This window comes from Urocitellus parryii, chromosome 5, assembly GCF_045843805.1.
Source record: "Urocitellus parryii isolate mUroPar1 chromosome 5, mUroPar1.hap1, whole genome shotgun sequence".
Lineage (NCBI taxonomy): Eukaryota > Metazoa > Chordata > Mammalia > Rodentia > Sciuridae > Urocitellus > Urocitellus parryii.
Genome location: NC_135535.1, coordinates 904,657 through 920,944, shown reverse-complemented (window position 1 = coordinate 920,944; position 16,288 = coordinate 904,657). Strand labels below are relative to the sequence as shown.

The 16,288-nt window shown below is 55.1% G+C and overlaps 1 protein-coding gene across 7 annotated transcripts; it reads right to left on the bottom strand.

The window, feature by feature from the left end:
- Window positions 1-4,984: 4,984 nt before the first annotated feature.
- On the bottom strand, window positions 4,985-16,260 carry Alg12 (ALG12 alpha-1,6-mannosyltransferase). Of its 7 annotated transcripts, XM_077798327.1 has the most exons (12): window positions 15,351-16,254; window positions 15,123-15,210; window positions 14,189-14,376; window positions 13,976-14,108; window positions 11,482-11,655; window positions 11,073-11,267; window positions 10,535-10,638; window positions 9,842-10,065; window positions 8,366-8,535; window positions 8,222-8,297; window positions 7,814-8,088; window positions 6,605-7,294 (listed from the first exon to the last, which is right to left on the bottom strand). In XM_077798327.1, the coding sequence occupies exons 3-11, from the start codon at window positions 14,351-14,353 to the stop codon at window positions 7,845-7,847; spliced, it is 1,485 nt and encodes a 494-aa protein (XP_077654453.1). In that variant the 5' UTR covers window positions 14,354-14,376; window positions 15,123-15,210; window positions 15,351-16,254; the 3' UTR covers window positions 6,605-7,294; window positions 7,814-7,844. The 7 variants fall into 7 exon arrangements, with proteins under 7 accessions (XP_077654454.1, XP_077654453.1, XP_026269339.2 ...); XM_026413554.2 differs by having other exon boundaries at window positions 6,605-8,088; window positions 15,327-16,254; XM_077798326.1 differs by having other exon boundaries at window positions 6,605-8,088.
- Window positions 16,261-16,288: the final 28 nt, after the last annotated feature.

Here is a 16,288-nt window from a genome sequence, read left to right as displayed (position 1 = left end):
TTTTTTTAAAGAGAGGCAGAGAGAGAATTTTAATATTTATTTTTTTAGTTCTTGGCGGACACAACATCTTTGTATGTGGTGCTGAGGATCGAACCCGGGCCGCACGCATGCCAGGCAAGCGCGCTACCGCTTGAACCACATCCCCAGCCCATAAAATGATTTCTGTTCACAGATCGTATGCTTGTGTGCAGAAAACCCTCACGGCTTCTCATACATGCATTAAAAATAAATGAATTTTGCAAAGCAGCAGGATACAAGTCAACATGCAGAAATGACTTGCACTTTCATACGCTGAGAGTGAACAATCCAAAAAGAGAATCAAGGAACAATTAAAAAAAAACAATTTCATTTATGATCATATTTTTTAGTTGCAGATGGACACAATTCCTTTATTTTATTTATTTATTTTTATGTGGTGCTGAGGATTAAACCCAGTGCCTCATACATGCTAGGAAAATGCTCTACCACTGAGCCACAGCCTCAACCCTATGATCGTATTTTTAAGACACAGTACTTTGGTAAGATATGTACAATGAGCACTACTAACATTTATGAAAGAAAATAAGTAAATGGTCCATGGTCAGAAGGTTGGAATTGGTTAAGATGCCAATACCAACCAAAGCAACCTACAGCTCTAATGTAATCCCCATCAAAATCCCAATGATTTTTTAAAATATTTATTTATTTATTTTTTAGTTTTCGGCGGACACAACATCTTTGTTTTTTTTGTATGTGGTTCTGAGGATCGAACCCAGGCCGCACACATGCCAGGCGAGCGCGCTACCGCTTGAGCCACTTCCCCAGCCCCAATGATTTTTTTTTTTCAGAAATAGATCACCCTAAAATTTATTTTGGCTATCACAAATAGCCAAAATAATCTTGAAAAAGAACAGAGCTAAAAAACTCTCACTTCCTGGTTTCAAAACTTACTACGAGAGGGCTGGGGACACAGCTCAGTTGGTAGAGCGTTTGTCTCTTGCACAAGGCCCTGGGTTCAGTCCCCAGCACCACAGAAAAAGAAGAAAAGGCCTGGGGATGTGGCTCAGCAGTAGGATGTGCTGGGTTCAGTCCCTCATACCAAAAAGTTTAAAATGGATCCACAATGTAACTGTGAGGCCTAAACTATAAAATTCTTAAAACAGGGCAAAGCCATTATGATGTCGGATTTGGTGATGGTGTTTTGGGTATGTCAAAGGCATAGGCGATGAAGTGGGCAACTTGGACTCTTACGAAAATCAAAGAGCGCACTCAGCAGTAGCCAGCCTCCTGGGAACCAGGGTCAGCGGGGAAGGTCTGAGATTCAACAACAGAACAGAGGTTCCGAAATGGGCAGAGGACTTGAGCAGATGTTGCACCCAAGAGGATGGACGAATGTGCAGTGAGCACAGGGAGACACGCGTGTCTCTGGTCATTGAGGAAAGGCAGGTCACTAGTGAGATCCACCTCGTGGCCCTCAGGCTGAGCCATCAAAAGGAAGTGGTGGCAAAGATGGAGAACCAAGGCTGAGGCCTTGCACGTTGTCGGGCCCCAGAGGCCCAGATGACCCAGCCATGCCTTGGAGCATGTCATCAAAATAATCGAAAGCAGGGTCTCAGAGAGCTGTCCATTCCCCCCGTGTCCACCACAGGGTTGTTCACAATAGTAAAAGATGGAAAGCACCTGTGTGTCCATGATAAGGCATGGCCTGTGTGTGGAGTCCTGTCCGGCCTGAGAGCAAGGGGGTCCTGGCGCGTGCAGCATGAGCCCCCTCAACTGGAGGAGTGCAGGTGAGTCCACCTGCAGGCGGCCCAAAGCCTCTGACTGAGGGGTGGCAGGCAGGAAGGACGGGACCCAGGGCAGGACCCTGTGCAGAGAATCCTTAGGCAGCCACTGGCACCAAGGGAGCTTAGCAGACGCTTGTGCTTCTGCACACCAGCAGAAAGTGTCAAGAGGCTGAGGCAGGAGGATCGAGAGTTCAAAGCCAGCCTCAGCAATGGCAAGGCGCTAAGCAACTCAGTGAGACCCTGTCTCTAAAATATAAAATAGGGCTGGGATGGGGCTCAGAGGTCCAGTGCCCCTGAGATAAATCCCCAGTACCAAAATCAAAACAAAAGAAACAACTCTGCCACAGTGTTGGGAGTGCGAGGTGTTCCCAGCAAGTCCAGGATGTATAACCTGTGTGCGGTAGAAGCCACAGACGTCCTGCGTCACTCCATGTGGGTGAGGTGCCAGTCCTTCTGAAGTCAACGCCTCGCCTCAGTGCTAGCCCAGCAGACCCAAAGAGTGCAGGGAAGGAGAGAGGGTGTAGGGGCCCGCCCAGGGGGAGGGCAGAGCAGCCAGCCTCAGGGTGCCCGGTCCACGGGAGGGATCTAGGTCAGGGCCACCCGGGGGACTCTGGGCTGGTTCTTGGAAACCTACTCTGAGGTGTGAGGTGGGCGAGAAGACCCCCCATCACCAGAGACTCACACAAAGATGATGCAGAACACTCGCCAGGCTCCCGCAGTCCGCGCCCGTCAAAACCATCTGAGTTTACTTTTCATCAGACTTTTTTACACAGTTCTGTCTCCCAGGAGTTAAGCAGAAAGCAGAGCTGCCTGGGCCCCTACAGGCAGCTGCGGCCAGCACCCGCACCCGCACCGCAGCTGCCCAGGGGCCCCATGGGCGGGTCTGCAGGGCACAGCACGGTTGCCCAGCACCCACACAGGGACACAAACACAACCTGCAAAAGGCGCAGTCCCACTGGGCACTGCCATTTTGCCTGGTCCTGCCAACCGCTGATTTTATGTGCTGACTTTACCCATTGATGACATTCTGACCCCTTCCCGTCTGTCTCTGCGTGTTGACACCCACAGCACACAGGCTTCCGGTAGTCTCTGGCCTCAGGGGTGCGTCCCCTTGCCTTGTGTCTTTCCCTGGCCTCGGCTTGCCTCTCTGCAGTGCTAGTCCCACGGTCTGGGTGCCCACGAGTGTCTGAGCTCTGTTGCCCTGAGACTTCGCTTCCCCTGGCCAGAGACCAAGCCCCAGGGAGGGTGCCTGGTAGGGGACTCCCAGCTCCCTCTGGCAGAGTGGCTGCCCCTGGTGCACACCCCACGGCGCACAGCTGCCCACCTGGGGTTGGGCCACTGGATCGGGTGTGCAGGGCGTCCATGGCTGTCGTCCATCGAGATTCCTGGGCAGTGGACCTTTTTGCCATTTGTGTCTCTTGGTAAAAGAGGGCAGATATTGTGCCCACTTTAAAACCACGTCTTGTTCGCTTCCTGCGTGTTGAGTTTCAAGAGTGTGTTCTGGGTGTCCTGGACAAGAGTCCTTCTTCAGATATGTCTCATCTCACAGATATTTTCTCCCAGTCTGTGTTTTTCTTCTTGAGTTGATTGGGTTTTAAATGCTTTTCTGCTGTCTGGGGAGGGGCCAGGACCTTGCACCCGTCAGGGTGCATCTCCAGCTCCTCGATCAATTGATTTTTGAGAAAGAACAAAAGCAAATCAGGGAGAAAGGATCGTCTTCAAAAACTGGTGCTAGAATGATTGGATATTCATGTGTGGGAGAAATTTGATCTATATTGCCCACCATATAGAAATCAACTCAGATCACTGATATAAAATGTGATCCACCAAACTTATTCAGGAAGTTGAGTTGGGCAGATTTGTTAATCTAACACTAAGTGTGTGGTCCATGAGCAAAGAAATGAGTCAACTGGACTTCAACAAAATGAAGCACTTCTCTCCAAAAGGCAGCTCCAAGGGAGTGCAGAGATAGCCCTTGGCAACTCCCCTCTGCTGAAGGGCTCCTGTTCAGAACACAGCAGAGAGCAGGAGATGGCTGGGGTGGGGACCGTCAGAAAGCTGTCACCAGAGGTCACTGCCTTCACAACACAGGGTGTGCAGGGACCATTATGATCTGAGAGGTCCTGAAGACGGAGCCGCCAGTGGAGCTTCACAGAGGTCCTGCTTCAGGACAGCGGGAGGCCAGGTGTGCACACGCCGTTCCCTGGCTCTTACTGCACCGTGAGGCTGGGGGCAGCTCAGCCACAGCGGGCCAGCCTCCCATGGAAGCCCTGGTTTCCTCCCCAGCACTTCAAACAAAAACATGGTTACCAGGGACTGTGGCCTCGCTGTGATCCCAGCAAGGTTTGGAAGGAGACCAGCCTCGGCAACTTTGTGAGACCCTGTCTCAAACTAAAATAAAAAGGGCTGGGGATGTGGCTCCATGGTAGAGCACTTGCCTAGTACATGGGGAGTCCTGGGATCCATCCCCGTATGGCAAAGTAAATAAATAAAACAGTGTAAAATCCTGTTGGGTCACAGCCTCATTTCCAGAAGATGCATCTTGGCCAGGTATTTCAGGTCTACCTCAGGGTCCTGAGGGGCCGGACACCTGCAGTACTGTCAGAGCAATCACAAACTTACGCCTCTCTGGGGGAACATATTCGTAGAAACACAAAGCAAATCTTTGGATATTGTGATAATTGGATTATGTTAAGATTTTTTTTAAATAAAAAGTGGGAAAAAGAAAAAAGAATTAAATGTACCCATAAGAACAACTAAAAGGAAAAAATAGGCTGGAAATCCTTGTAAAGTTAAAAATGCACTGTATTTTGAGGGGCCATTTCTAGGACCCTCACATACCCAACAGAAATGCTGTAGGGTGTGGAGAAAGGTGCAGGGATGCAGCCATGCTGTGGACAGCCAGGCAACCACAGCCAGGTGGCCACTGACCTGCACTGCTCAGCAAAAACTGCCCTGGAGGCCCGGGGATGTGGCTCAAGGGGTAGTGCGCTCGCCTGGCATGCGTGTGGCCCGGGTTTGATCCGCAGCACCACATACCAACAAAGATGTTGTGTCCGCCAAGAACTAAAAAATAAATATTAAAAAATTCTCTCTCTCTCTCTCTCTCTCTCTCTCTCTCTCTCTCTCCTCTCTCTCTCTTAAAAAAAAAAAATAGTTAAAAAAAAAAAAAAAAAAAACCTGCCCTGGAGACTTCCGGTCCCCTCAGCAGCATGCCAGCCGTGTCCCTGTACCAATGAGCCTGTCATGATCTGCCTTTTCTCTTCCGTGGCATGGGCTAGGCAGTGTTTTCTCAAGGCACCAAGCACCAGGTACACAAGAATAAAGATATAAAACTTTTCCAAAAATTAGGCAATGTTTTGTAGAGAAAAATCTGACAAAGGGCTTATATCCAGAAGACACAAAGAACGCTCACAACTAAATAAGAGCCCCCAAAAATGACAAAAATAGTTGAAGATACTTCATTTAAAAAGACGAGAATGGGGGCTGAGGATGTGGCTCAAGCGGTAGCGCGCTCGCCTAGCGTGCGTGCGGCCTGGGTTCGATCCTCAGCACCACATACCAACGAAGATGTTGTGTCCACCGAGAACTAAGAAAAAATAAATAAATATTAAAATTCTCTCACTCTGTCTTTAAAAAATAAATAAATAAATAAAAATAAAAAGACGAGAATGGCCAATACACACAAGAAATATTTACCTTCATTAGTCATCAGAGAAATGCAAATTAAAATCACAATTGCTACCACACACCTGTTCGAATGGCTCAAATTTTAAAAACTGACGCCGCCAAGTTCGGGCATGAATGCAGAACAAGTGGGGCTCTCCCAACACTGCGGGTAGGAGCTCAAAACTTTTCTTAAATGTGGATGCACAGTACGTGTGTGCCCGGTTGTTGCCACAACTGCGATCTGTGCCCGGTGCAGGCGTCCTCTTCTGGCTCAGCCGTCCCACTGCCAGAGACTGAGCCCCGGAGAACACCCGCAGGTCTCTCTGCCAGCACCAGTGATTACTTGGGCAGCAGGTGCACCTTTTCAACAGAAATGAAGAGGGTGAAACGGGACACTCGGATGAAAGGAGCCAAAGCTCAGGGAGTTCACCTACACGATATTCTAGAAGAGACGGCTCCTGTGGGTGGCGGGCCACCCTGGGTGCGATCACCAAAGCACCAACTGCAAGTGCGAGGGCGACGTGGCATAAGTGAACGATCTCAGGCTAGGCAAGGGGACAAGCTACAGCCCGGCTGGGTGATGGGAATGAAATGTGGATAAACCTTCGCAGTGTGCACCACTCTCAGAACCCAACCGAGGACGTGAGCCCCGGAACATGAACACCCAGAGGCCACCCTGGCCGGCTCAGAGGTGCGTGGCTGAGGCCCGGTGCCGCGCTGGCCTGCTTCACCTGCGCGGGCGCCCAGGGTGCAGGAAGGAACGTGCAGGTTCCAAAATAAGCAACAGCTGGAAAATCCTTCAGGTCCCTAAGGCGGGCAAGCGACCCTGCCAAGCTGAGGGTGCGAGCAGGAGCAGGTGGCTGGCCCCAGGGAGGACTCTACATGAAGTCCACTCGGAATGCATGGGGATGCGGAGCGGGTGGACACCCCCAGATGTCTGGTCCACTTAATAAAAGCCTACCGAGGGATCAAAGAAACGAACAGACGGCTCACAAACAGCCCTTGAACCAGCAGAAAGGGCATTCGCTCCACTGGCGCGGGAAACGAGGACAGAGGCCAAGCACTGACCCTGCGAGGAGCAAACAGAAGCACCCTGCGGAGGGATCTGGCGAGGCCAGCAGGACTGGCCTGTCCGTCCGACCCACGTGCCCACGTCCAGGATGTACCCTGGAGATGCTCGGTAGGAAAATACAAGTGCTCCTAGTTACTCGCTGTCACCAAATCTGTATTTTATTGAATATTGGAAATCAGTTAAATGCCCCTTCGGAGAGCGGTCGGACGAGTAGCCACAGCACGTCTACATCCCGACGCAGCACTTTCCAGGAGATTCCGCCGGTGGAAAGAGCAGAGGGCAAATGCGCACAGATGCTCCCGTAAGAAGGGGAATGCGCGCTGGGACTTCCTGTACGAAAGGGTGCCCGAACCTGCCCTCCGCAGGAGTGTGCTCTGGAGCTTCGTGTCATGGTCTACAGGCCCACGAGGAGGAAGGGCGGTGGGCCTCGGGGACTGCAGGGGAAGAGTGGCCCCACACGACCCCACGCAGGCCGGGAGCAGCCAAACCCAGGACCGCATTACCCCTTGTAGTCACGGGTGGGAGTGAAGAACCCTCACAAAGCTCACCTTTTTATGGTGGGTTTGTTTTGTGCAATTGTGTGACAAGGCAATTCTCAAACTATTTAATGTCTTCTCATTGAGCAAAGCAGTCAATGTGTGGATACCCGTGGAAGCCAGGATTCTCACCGTGGAACAGAGTTGGGTAGAGGGAGCCCAGAACCCCATGGGCTTGTTGTGAACAGCTCACGCTCAGCAGACTCAGGAAACACGTCTTCATGCCCGTGCACCCGCATGTACACGTGCAGTGCCTGCAGTGTGCACGTGAGCTCACGGCACTGACCTGTCCTCCGTCACCCTGTGCCTGACAGTATCCCACCCTGAAGTGTGCTCAGTACAGCATGACTGCATCAGACCCCCCCAACGCAGTGCTAGACAGGGTGGCCTCCAGAAGCAAGTGCAAATGAGAGACACTGCCTAAGAAAACATCTGAGACGTTCATTCTCATTCTTTTCAACATGTTTACCTCCTGAAATCACCTGAATGCATGTGAGGGCCTGTGAGCACAGAAGCTGCAGGGGCGGGAGGGCAGGTGCTGAGGCCCTGGCCATGGGCAGCAGGTGCACCTGGGGGCAGTGCACAGTGAGGGCCACCACCAGCCAGCTGCTGGGACGGTCTTGCCTGGCCTGCTATCCCCTCTTGGTTGTGAGAGTGCCCGGATGATGAGAAGGGGTCCCCAGGGCCACCAGTGCCTGTGGCAACAGCTCTGAGGCCCTTGTCCTGTCAAGCTGTGTGTCCCAGGAATGGTGGTGGACAGGTCCCAGCCCTACCTGCCCTGGGGGCAGTGTCGGGGGCATGCTGTCACCTATCCCCTTTGGACGGCTGGACAACTCTCTCCAAAAGCACCAGCCTGGTCTGCAGGTTGACATCAAAGGGAGGCAGTCTGGTCAGGTTCAGACTCACACCACTGGTGCCCAGGATGCGGGCCAGGACACGGTGTGTGTCCCTGTAGAGGGCCAGGTGGCTGGGGGCTGCCTCCAGGAGGAGGTGCGTGTAGGCCAGCATGTCTGCCGCCCCGGGCTGCAGGTCCTCCCTCTTGTCGTATCTGGGGAAGAAGATCGGGCCATCCCCATGTACACCCATCCTCACCTGTGCCACTTGACAGCCCTCCCCACAGCCCTGGGTGCCCCATGGGGACCTGGAGATGGCCTCAAAGAGGAGCGCTTCCAGAATCATACCTCCAAGCACTGTTGACTTGCAAGAACCGCGACACACCTGTCTGGGCGGCGGCTGTGTCAATGTGCAGGAGGACATCTAGGGGGACCACACTGGGTGAGGACCACGCGGGCCCACAGGCGGGCCCACGGCACCCCGGCACCCACCTGTCCAGGGGGGCACCAGCTCGTGCAGCCGCTGCATGGCGATGCCACCAGGGTAGTTGAAGTGGGAAACGTGCAGGCACACGGCAGCATAGGCGGCATTCACCACCAGGTGTCCCGCCACAAGCAGGGTCCCCGCCTTGTAGAGCCAAGACTTTCTGTAATTATTCAGCCTGAAAAAGGAATGACTGAGTTCCACAAGGAGAGTGCCCAGCAATGTCCAGGACAACCTGCTCCCACTGGTCAGTCACCAAGGACATGTAGCCCCCTCGCATAGGTGGTCACAGGCCCTTCAGGAGGCCTTTCCACCCGAGATGCCAGTTTAAAACCTAAACTCTCAGAACAACGCATGCTCTTAAGGATTCCCAAGTCACTGCGGGGCCTGGGGGCTTCTGCTTCTGCTGTGAACAGGTAGAAGCAAACAGACCCAGGCACCAGGCCTCAGGCACCATGGGAAAACCACCAGCCAGGCCTTGCTCCCCACACAGTCCCCTGCTGAGGGCCCCCTGCATGACCCCTCTGTGCAAGAATGGGTTCTTGTCCTGTCCTATCCCTGAGAGCTGCTGACCGTGACCTTCAAGCCACCCCATCTGTGACTGTGACCTTCCACCCCTCCGAGCGCTGGCCTGCAATCTTCCTTACAGGCCGGGCTACCCACCTGTCCCAGTCTAAATTCCCAACAGTGTCACCCCCATGTTTGGCTTCCACCTTCAAGACATGAACCACGTCCCCAGCTGTGCTCTCCTCAGTCTGGGCCTGGCCTTACCCAGATGCCCAGGCTTTTGCTGCCCTGGGGCTGACCAGTGACTAGAGTTAGGTGCTGCCGCGCTGCATGGCCTATGGAAGAGAGCCACGACTCTGGCTCATTACAGAAAGCTCACCAAGGTCAAGGTCGTGGCTGGCCTCTCCTCCACCTGGGCCAACTAAGATGCAGAGTTTCAGCTTATGTGACTTCGCCCACCCCACTCCAGCAAGGGATTTGAGCAAGCAAGCTCTGGAGTGGCCCCGGCCTAGGGGCCTGCGGGAGGGCTTCCGCCCTGCTGGGGTTCCTGTTTGCCATGGGTCATGCATTGGAAAGCCTGCAGTGTACAGCCTGACCCTACCCTGGCCATCCAGGACCATCAGACAGACACCCAGCAGGACTAGGGCCCAGCCCCACCTTACACACTCCCGTGGCCACAGTGGTGCAGAAGCTGGCTCCTATATGGACAAGCCAGTGTGCCCACCAGGTGCCCTCACTGCATGGGCCAGCCCCAGGGCAGGCAGCAAAGCACAGCTACGGACAGGGACCAGCCAGCAGGGTGCAGTGCCGGGGGCCATCGCACCCACCCCCCAGGCTTCACAACATGTCCCCTCTGTCAGTGCCCACCAGGGAGCAAGCTCTCCTGCCAAGCTGCAGTGCAGCAGTCCGGGCCCTGGCTTCACGCCCAGCACCACAGGGACAGGGAAGGGGGACAGCAGCAGGAGGGCGGGACTCACAGGTAGGCACAGCCTCTGGCGGCCACCACGTTGAGCACGGGGAAGGTGTAGATGATGAAGCGCAGCTCCTTGTGCGGGAGCAGGGAGTAGGACGCCACGAAGCCCAGCGCCGGCAGAGCCAGCACCCGTGCCCGCCTGTCCATCACGCCCAGGGGCACAAAGAGAAGGCTGCAGCCCAGGCCCCGGGGCAGGGCCGAGTAGAAGTACCACAGCAGTGGGGAGGTCTTCCGGCCAGGGTTAAGGAAGTGTGGGTGAGAGGGCCACGTCCACTTAGCGGAACCCCAGCTGGGCAGCAGGGTCATGGCTCACCGGCCTCCTATTTACACAGCCTCCTAAACATGGTGGGGACCCTCGTGGGACCCACCAGGGCCAACATCTCAGGAAAGGCCAGGGCTCAGCCTGCACCTCAGAAACAGCAGAGGGACCCCAGGCACAGCTGAGGGGGTCCCTCCTCTTGCCCCTGTCCTCACTTTTAACAACAGAGCACATAGGTGCCGTGGGCACTGGGGAGCCACAACCACCCACGTGTGTCTGGGACCCTCCACAGTCAGCACTTCTCTAGGGTGGGTCACCACCAGGACTCAGGGAGGCCAGGGACGCGCCATAGGGAGGTGGGTGCTCCCAGGGTGGGTACAGGGAGCCAGGGAGGAGAGTCCTCAACACCCACCCCCCCTGCAGAGGCACACAGGATACGCCCCAGTTGGAACTTTTGTTCAGGACAGTGTTGTACCAGAGCACCTTTCCTTCCGGCCACACAAGGTAGCGCCAGAAACAGGAGTCCACAGTGACCGTCAGTCCTGGTAGAAACAAAGTTTCCCAGTGAGGAGCATGGCCACCTGTCACACGAAAGCCCTGGAGTCCTCCCCAGGGGCTGAGTGGCCTGCTGGCCACAGACACCACCGTCTGCTTCACAGGAAAGCCTCTGACCATGCGGGGGACACCACTTCCTCAAGAAGAGCTTCCCAGAGCTGCAGACGAGCTGCCCCTCCCCACCCAAGGCCTTCCACCCATCTGGGCAGCTCCCAGGACAGAGGGGCAGGCAGAGGACCCCAGGCAGCAGCAGAGAGCAATCATGGAGCCACCACAGAGAACAGCTTGCGGGTAGCTGGACTAAGACCCTTGAGGACTCTAAAGTCGAGGTAACTCTGTTCAACATTTCTTAAAACCCAAACTTCCGTCCTTGTGAAATAAAACGAAATCCACCTGAACCCAGCCTGCAAGGCCAACCTACCCAGACAGAGCGCGCCCGCGGGGACGGCGTGCTGCAGCAGTCTGGCCACAGAGACCCTTCTGTGGTACAGCGCCAGCAGCAGCATGAGACCCAGCAGTAGGCACAGCTCAGCCCGGAAGACGATGGTCGCAAAGGCCGAGAGCCAGATGAAGCGGGTCCACCGGTGCTGTAGCCAGGCCGTGAGGGCCGGCAGGACTGCAAGACATGGGCACCCGTCACAGTCCCACCCAGTTCAGAACACACCCACGCCACGAGGGAGGCTCATCGTATTGTAAGTCACAACCGCCATGCAGTGGGTGCATCTGAACCCAGCCCTGAGAACAGAGGGGCCTGGCTTCGGATGACGGGTGGTGTTTCTGAGGAGCTCAGCTCGGGGCAGGGTCTTCCGGCAGAGCCTGTGACTACATACCCACAGCCAGGGCCAGCACATTGGGGAGCGTCCGCGAGCAGTAAAACATCAAGTGGAACTGTGTAGCCGTCACCCAGCAGAACATGGTGGCCACCGTGGCCCCAAACTGTCGCCTCACTTCTTTTTGTAATGCCCAGAGTCCCAAAATCACGCTGAGCCCGAGGACTCCTCTGACTAGACAGACAGACAGACAGACAGCAAAGTCCATGACTGAAGGGGACAGTGAAGCACCCTGTCCTTGGCACTTCTGTGGGGAACTGCACTGCCTGGCCCTAGTTCTGCCCTGGGCCCCGCGAGCTGGCCAGGGGCCCAGGAATGGAACAGTGGCCATGGGCAGGATGCCGATGGGAGCTGCCCAGGGCCAGTGGGATTGTGGAGGTGCCCAGGACAGGGCTAGCAGATACCATATGTTCTTGGAGTAGACAGACCTCATGGCTGCTGCCAGAGACTGAAGCTGGGAAGAAATGGCCTTCTGGAGGCCAGGACTACAAAGTGCCCTTGTGAAGATCACAGGCCAGGTGACATGGGCAGCCTCAGGGGGCTGGTGCTACAGACTCGAGAGGCCGAGCTGGTGTCTGTGGGGTGGGCCTGCCCCGGCACCAGGCACTTCCCTTGCATGCTTCCGGCTGTTTGGAACTGATGTCCACGAGGAGGCAAGTCCAGCTGCCGTTCTAGCACTGAGATGCCACTGGCGGCTTCCACGTGGTACTCTGTGAAGTTCCTTTATTTCCTCTGAGTCTGTGTCTGAGGCCCTTCACCTGTACCTAGGGCTACCTCTGCCCTCTCTCTTCCTAGGTGTCTAACCATCCCTGAGTGCCCAAGACAGGGCTGGCAGACAGTGACAGTTTATGATACAGCCCCAGTCCCAGGGGACATTATTGTCATCCTGTGAGGAGTCATTCTCCAGACTGCCTTAGTGCCGTCAGGAAGGAAGACGGCAGCCATGCAGAGGGCAGCCAGGCCTCGCTCGGTGCCCAGGCGTCTCTCCACTGCCCAGGATACAGAGGCCTCTGGGGAAAGTGCACCCCAACCTGGAAGTGCAGATTTCCTCCGCAGACTGTGGCCCAACCCTCTCCACCTGCCCCGGCCCCAAGACTTCTGCACAGCAGGCATAACTAGCTAGCTGCCCAGGTGGTGGTCAACCTCCACGTCCTGATCAGTCCTTCCAAGAAGCAGAGCTGCACTTTAAAAGGTCTCCATGCAGGCTGCATAAATGGGCTGTGAGAATAACACGTCTGAGTGAGTGGGAAAACTTAAGTATGATCTGCATTAGATGTGATAAAAATGTACTGAAGAGGAAAAATGATGATCACTGCCTAAAAAGAATCAGGCATTGGGCCTGGGTTATGGCTCAGTGGCAGAGCGCTTGCCCCAAAAGCATGAGGCACTGGGTTTGATCCTCAGCACCACATAAAAATAAATATATTAGGGCTGGGGATGTGGCTCAAGCGGTAGCACACTCGCCTGGCATGTGTGCGGCCCGGGTTCGATTCTCAGCACCACACACCAACAAAGATGTTGTATCCGCCAAAAACGAAAAAATAAATATTAAAACAAATCTCTCTCTCCCTTTAAAATAAATAAATATATATATTAGTTAAAATAAAAAAGAATCATATGGTGGAACAATATACATCATATGATTCTTTTCATAAAGAAAAACCATAAGGTTCTCAGTCTAGTTTGGGGAAAAAACACAGGCAACAAAGTGCAGTTAGCAGCAACACACTCTGGTGCTCCACAGAACATGTGGCACCAAAAGGTGACTGCTAGCAGCTTACAGGAGACTGAGAACAAGGAGAGCCTCAGGCTTTCCCACAGAAACGGCCCTGGCCCAGGAGCCAGAAATGCTGACTGCCTGTGTGTGCTGTGCCCCAAACATCAGCACACGCATCTGTGTCACCACACATCTCACGGACACAGGGAAGTCCCAGAGACCTGTCCATAGGCCAGCACAGTGGCCCCCAAGAACATGAGGCTGTCTGCCTACTCCCCAAAGCAGGCCCACTGTCCTGCAGCAAGGACTCTTTGCATTGTAGGCTCTCCCACTGAGGAGGGAGCCCCAGGCCTCACAGGCACCTGCCCTCCCACACCAGCCCTGTGGAGGCACAGAGCATGCCCACCCATCCCTGGTCTGTCTGCAAGGCCATGCTCTGAGCCTCGGCCCAAAGTGACCGAGAGCAGTCAGGTACAGGCACTCCCCTATGATCCCAGCGGCTCAGGGGGCTGAGGCAGAAGGACCCCAAGTTTGAGGCCAGCCTCAGCAACTCAGTAAGACCTTGCTGCAAACTGAAAAATAAGGATTGAGATGTAGCTACGTGGTAAAGCACCCCACCCCTGGGTTCAATCCCCAGAGGCAAAAAATAAATTTTTAAAAAGTAATAATAAAAGCAACTGAGGGCTTTTGACATTTGGAGATGTAAGGAGAACATTCCCAAATGAGAAGCAACCAGCCCCACAGAGACCATGTGCTGCTATCACAGTCCACCCTCACCTGTCAGCTGGGAATAAAACCTGGACACTTCCAGCAGTGAAAGCACATAGACCAGGGGGCTGGAGACTGCCGCCATCAGCAGAGGCCCAAGGAACGTCCTGGGGACAACACCGGGAAATTCATGGTGGTCATACTGCAAGAGAGGGAGAAGTTGGCACAGCGGTCAGGCAGGGAGCACGCTGAGGTCCTCCCCAAAGGCACTAGCAGCCTCACCTTGTCCATGTCCAGTCGGTGGTACAGCAGGTCGTGTGTGGCCTGCAGGTTGAAGCTCTCCTCCACCTTGGTGTAGGGACAGGTGAAGAGGTGGACGGCAGCGACTGCAACCAGCAGCCCCAGCAGCAGCAGAGGCCGCCGGCTGAGCGACCTCTTTCCAGCCATGTGGGGCTTTAGACTTCACGTGCCTGGGACAGACAACAAACTGTCAGCAGCCTACCCTGCACATTCTGAAAGGACAAGTAGACCCTGGAGCTTCAGAAACCATGCCCGAGGTCACGTTTGTGAGATCTGGGGGAGGCAGGCAGGAATGCTGTGAAATCTGGAAGTTAAAGGAGAATCCTGCATAAGAAGCTGTCTGTCCCAACATGCTTCGAGCGCTGTTGGGAGGCCTACTGCAGAACCTGCAGTCTGCCCTGGGAATCAGGTGAACCAGCCAGGGAGACAGACAGGCGCTAGCAGGGTAGGGGCTGGGGGAGGCCCACATCCCAAAGATGAGAAAGGAACAACCACAGGGGTGCAGCAGGCTGGACGCAGCACAGCTGCTGGGGACATGGGGTTCAGGGTGCTACAGAGCTCCACCCCCCAGAACAGTGGGATGGGACTATGGATGTCCACCCTGCTGTGCTCTGAACTTCCCAGGGGCCTGGAGCAACACAGGCTTTCCCCAGGTGGCACCACACTGGCCATGGCCCTGAATGTGTGCCATTGACACTGCCTGCCAGCAGTCATCCAGTGCTAAAGATGGCTTCAGGGACCTATGACATGGAGTTGCTGAGAATCCATGAGACCACCCAGTTGCACCCCTGGAAGACCTAGGAAGAGGAAGGGAAAATGCTTCTTCATGTTTCTGGGTTATTTAAAGAAGGTTTGATTTTATCCAGTGAAATCCAGAAAAGCCAGAAGCAAAGGGAGACCATGCCACGGGACTTACCATTTATTAACACCACTGCTTGATTAGATGGTTAGGAAGTTGGTGCGCTCCAGAGAAAGCAGAGGGGGCGTCCTTGAGGAAGGGGCATCTACAGATCAGAAGGAGCAGAGACCATGTGGTGGGGAGTGGGGAAAAAGCAGAAAGAGACTTTAGTGGTTTCAGAAAAACCAAAATGGTACAGAAAAAAATACAAAAATTTGGTACCAAGCTGGACATGAAGAGCCACACCTGCAGGCTGAGGCACGAAGATTCCAAGTTCAAGGCCACACCGGGTGACTCAGTGAGATTCCAAATAAAAATTTTAAAAAGGAATGGAGGTGTAGTCAGAGAGGGAGTGCTCCTGATTTAATCACCAGCACTGCACATGCACACACACCATTTCAGTACCAAAGAGATCTCCAGGCCAGTTAGAACCACTGTCCACAGTTGTCCCCCTCTTTTCAGCTACCAGAGGCCAGGGTTTTCTGCTGTTTTTCCCAACCAGGGTCCCGTCACAATCAAAAGCAGAGGCTGGCCGTCCGAGGAGCTCTCCGTGCCGGGGCTCCCCGCGTGCGCGGCCGGCAGGCCCTCCGACACACACCAGCAGCGGGCACTCAAACAGCTCGGCTGAGGAAGGCACGTGGCACCCAGCCTCCGGCGGGCTACGTCCGCAGTGGGGACGAGCTGGGCCTAACGTCCCGGGCGGCAGAGGGGACGCCCTCCCTCCCGCTGCCCGGGGAACAGGGAAACCGGAAGCACCGACACGCACGCCACAGGCAGCTGCGCGGGGCGTGCAGCTTGGCAGGGACCCTGACACCGCGTCCCAGCCGTCTCTGCTAGAGGTCAACTCCCAAGTGAAGGTCCAGTCCCCAGGTGAGGGCCGCCCCCAGGTGACAGACCCGGTCCTCACGCGCAGGAACGCCCGGGGAACGCTGCGACCAACGCAGGCTAGAAGTCTCCTTCACTCTCCCCGAGTTCCCAGCCGCGGCGGCGCGCACTGACCCCTTCTCACCGCCCGCACCGTCCCTCGGAGCTAGACGGCCAGGACTGCCCTCAGCCGGAAGCCGGGCGGCGGAAACAGCGGAGGCCAGGCCCTTTCCCGAATCTAACATGGCCGCCGTGTCTCCGACTGCCGCCACAGCGGAGCGCCCACCGGCCCAGAGTAAAGATGGCCTCCACCGGCGGCA

Bases quoted from the DNA above. Each gene is read 5' to 3' on its own strand.
- Alg12 (XM_026413554.2), bottom strand. From the start codon at position 14,353: ATGGCTGGAAAGAGGTCGCTCAGCCGGCGGCCTCTGCTGCTGCTGGGG. The intron at 10,639-11,072 runs GTAGGTTGGCCT...TGTTTCTACCAG, and splicing joins CGCGGGCGCGCTCTGTCTGG to GACTGACGGTCACTGTGGAC. The intron at 8,298-8,365 runs GTGGGTGCCGGG...TGGTCCCCCTAG, and splicing joins GCTGGTGCCCCCCTGGACAG to ATGTCCTCCTGCACATTGAC.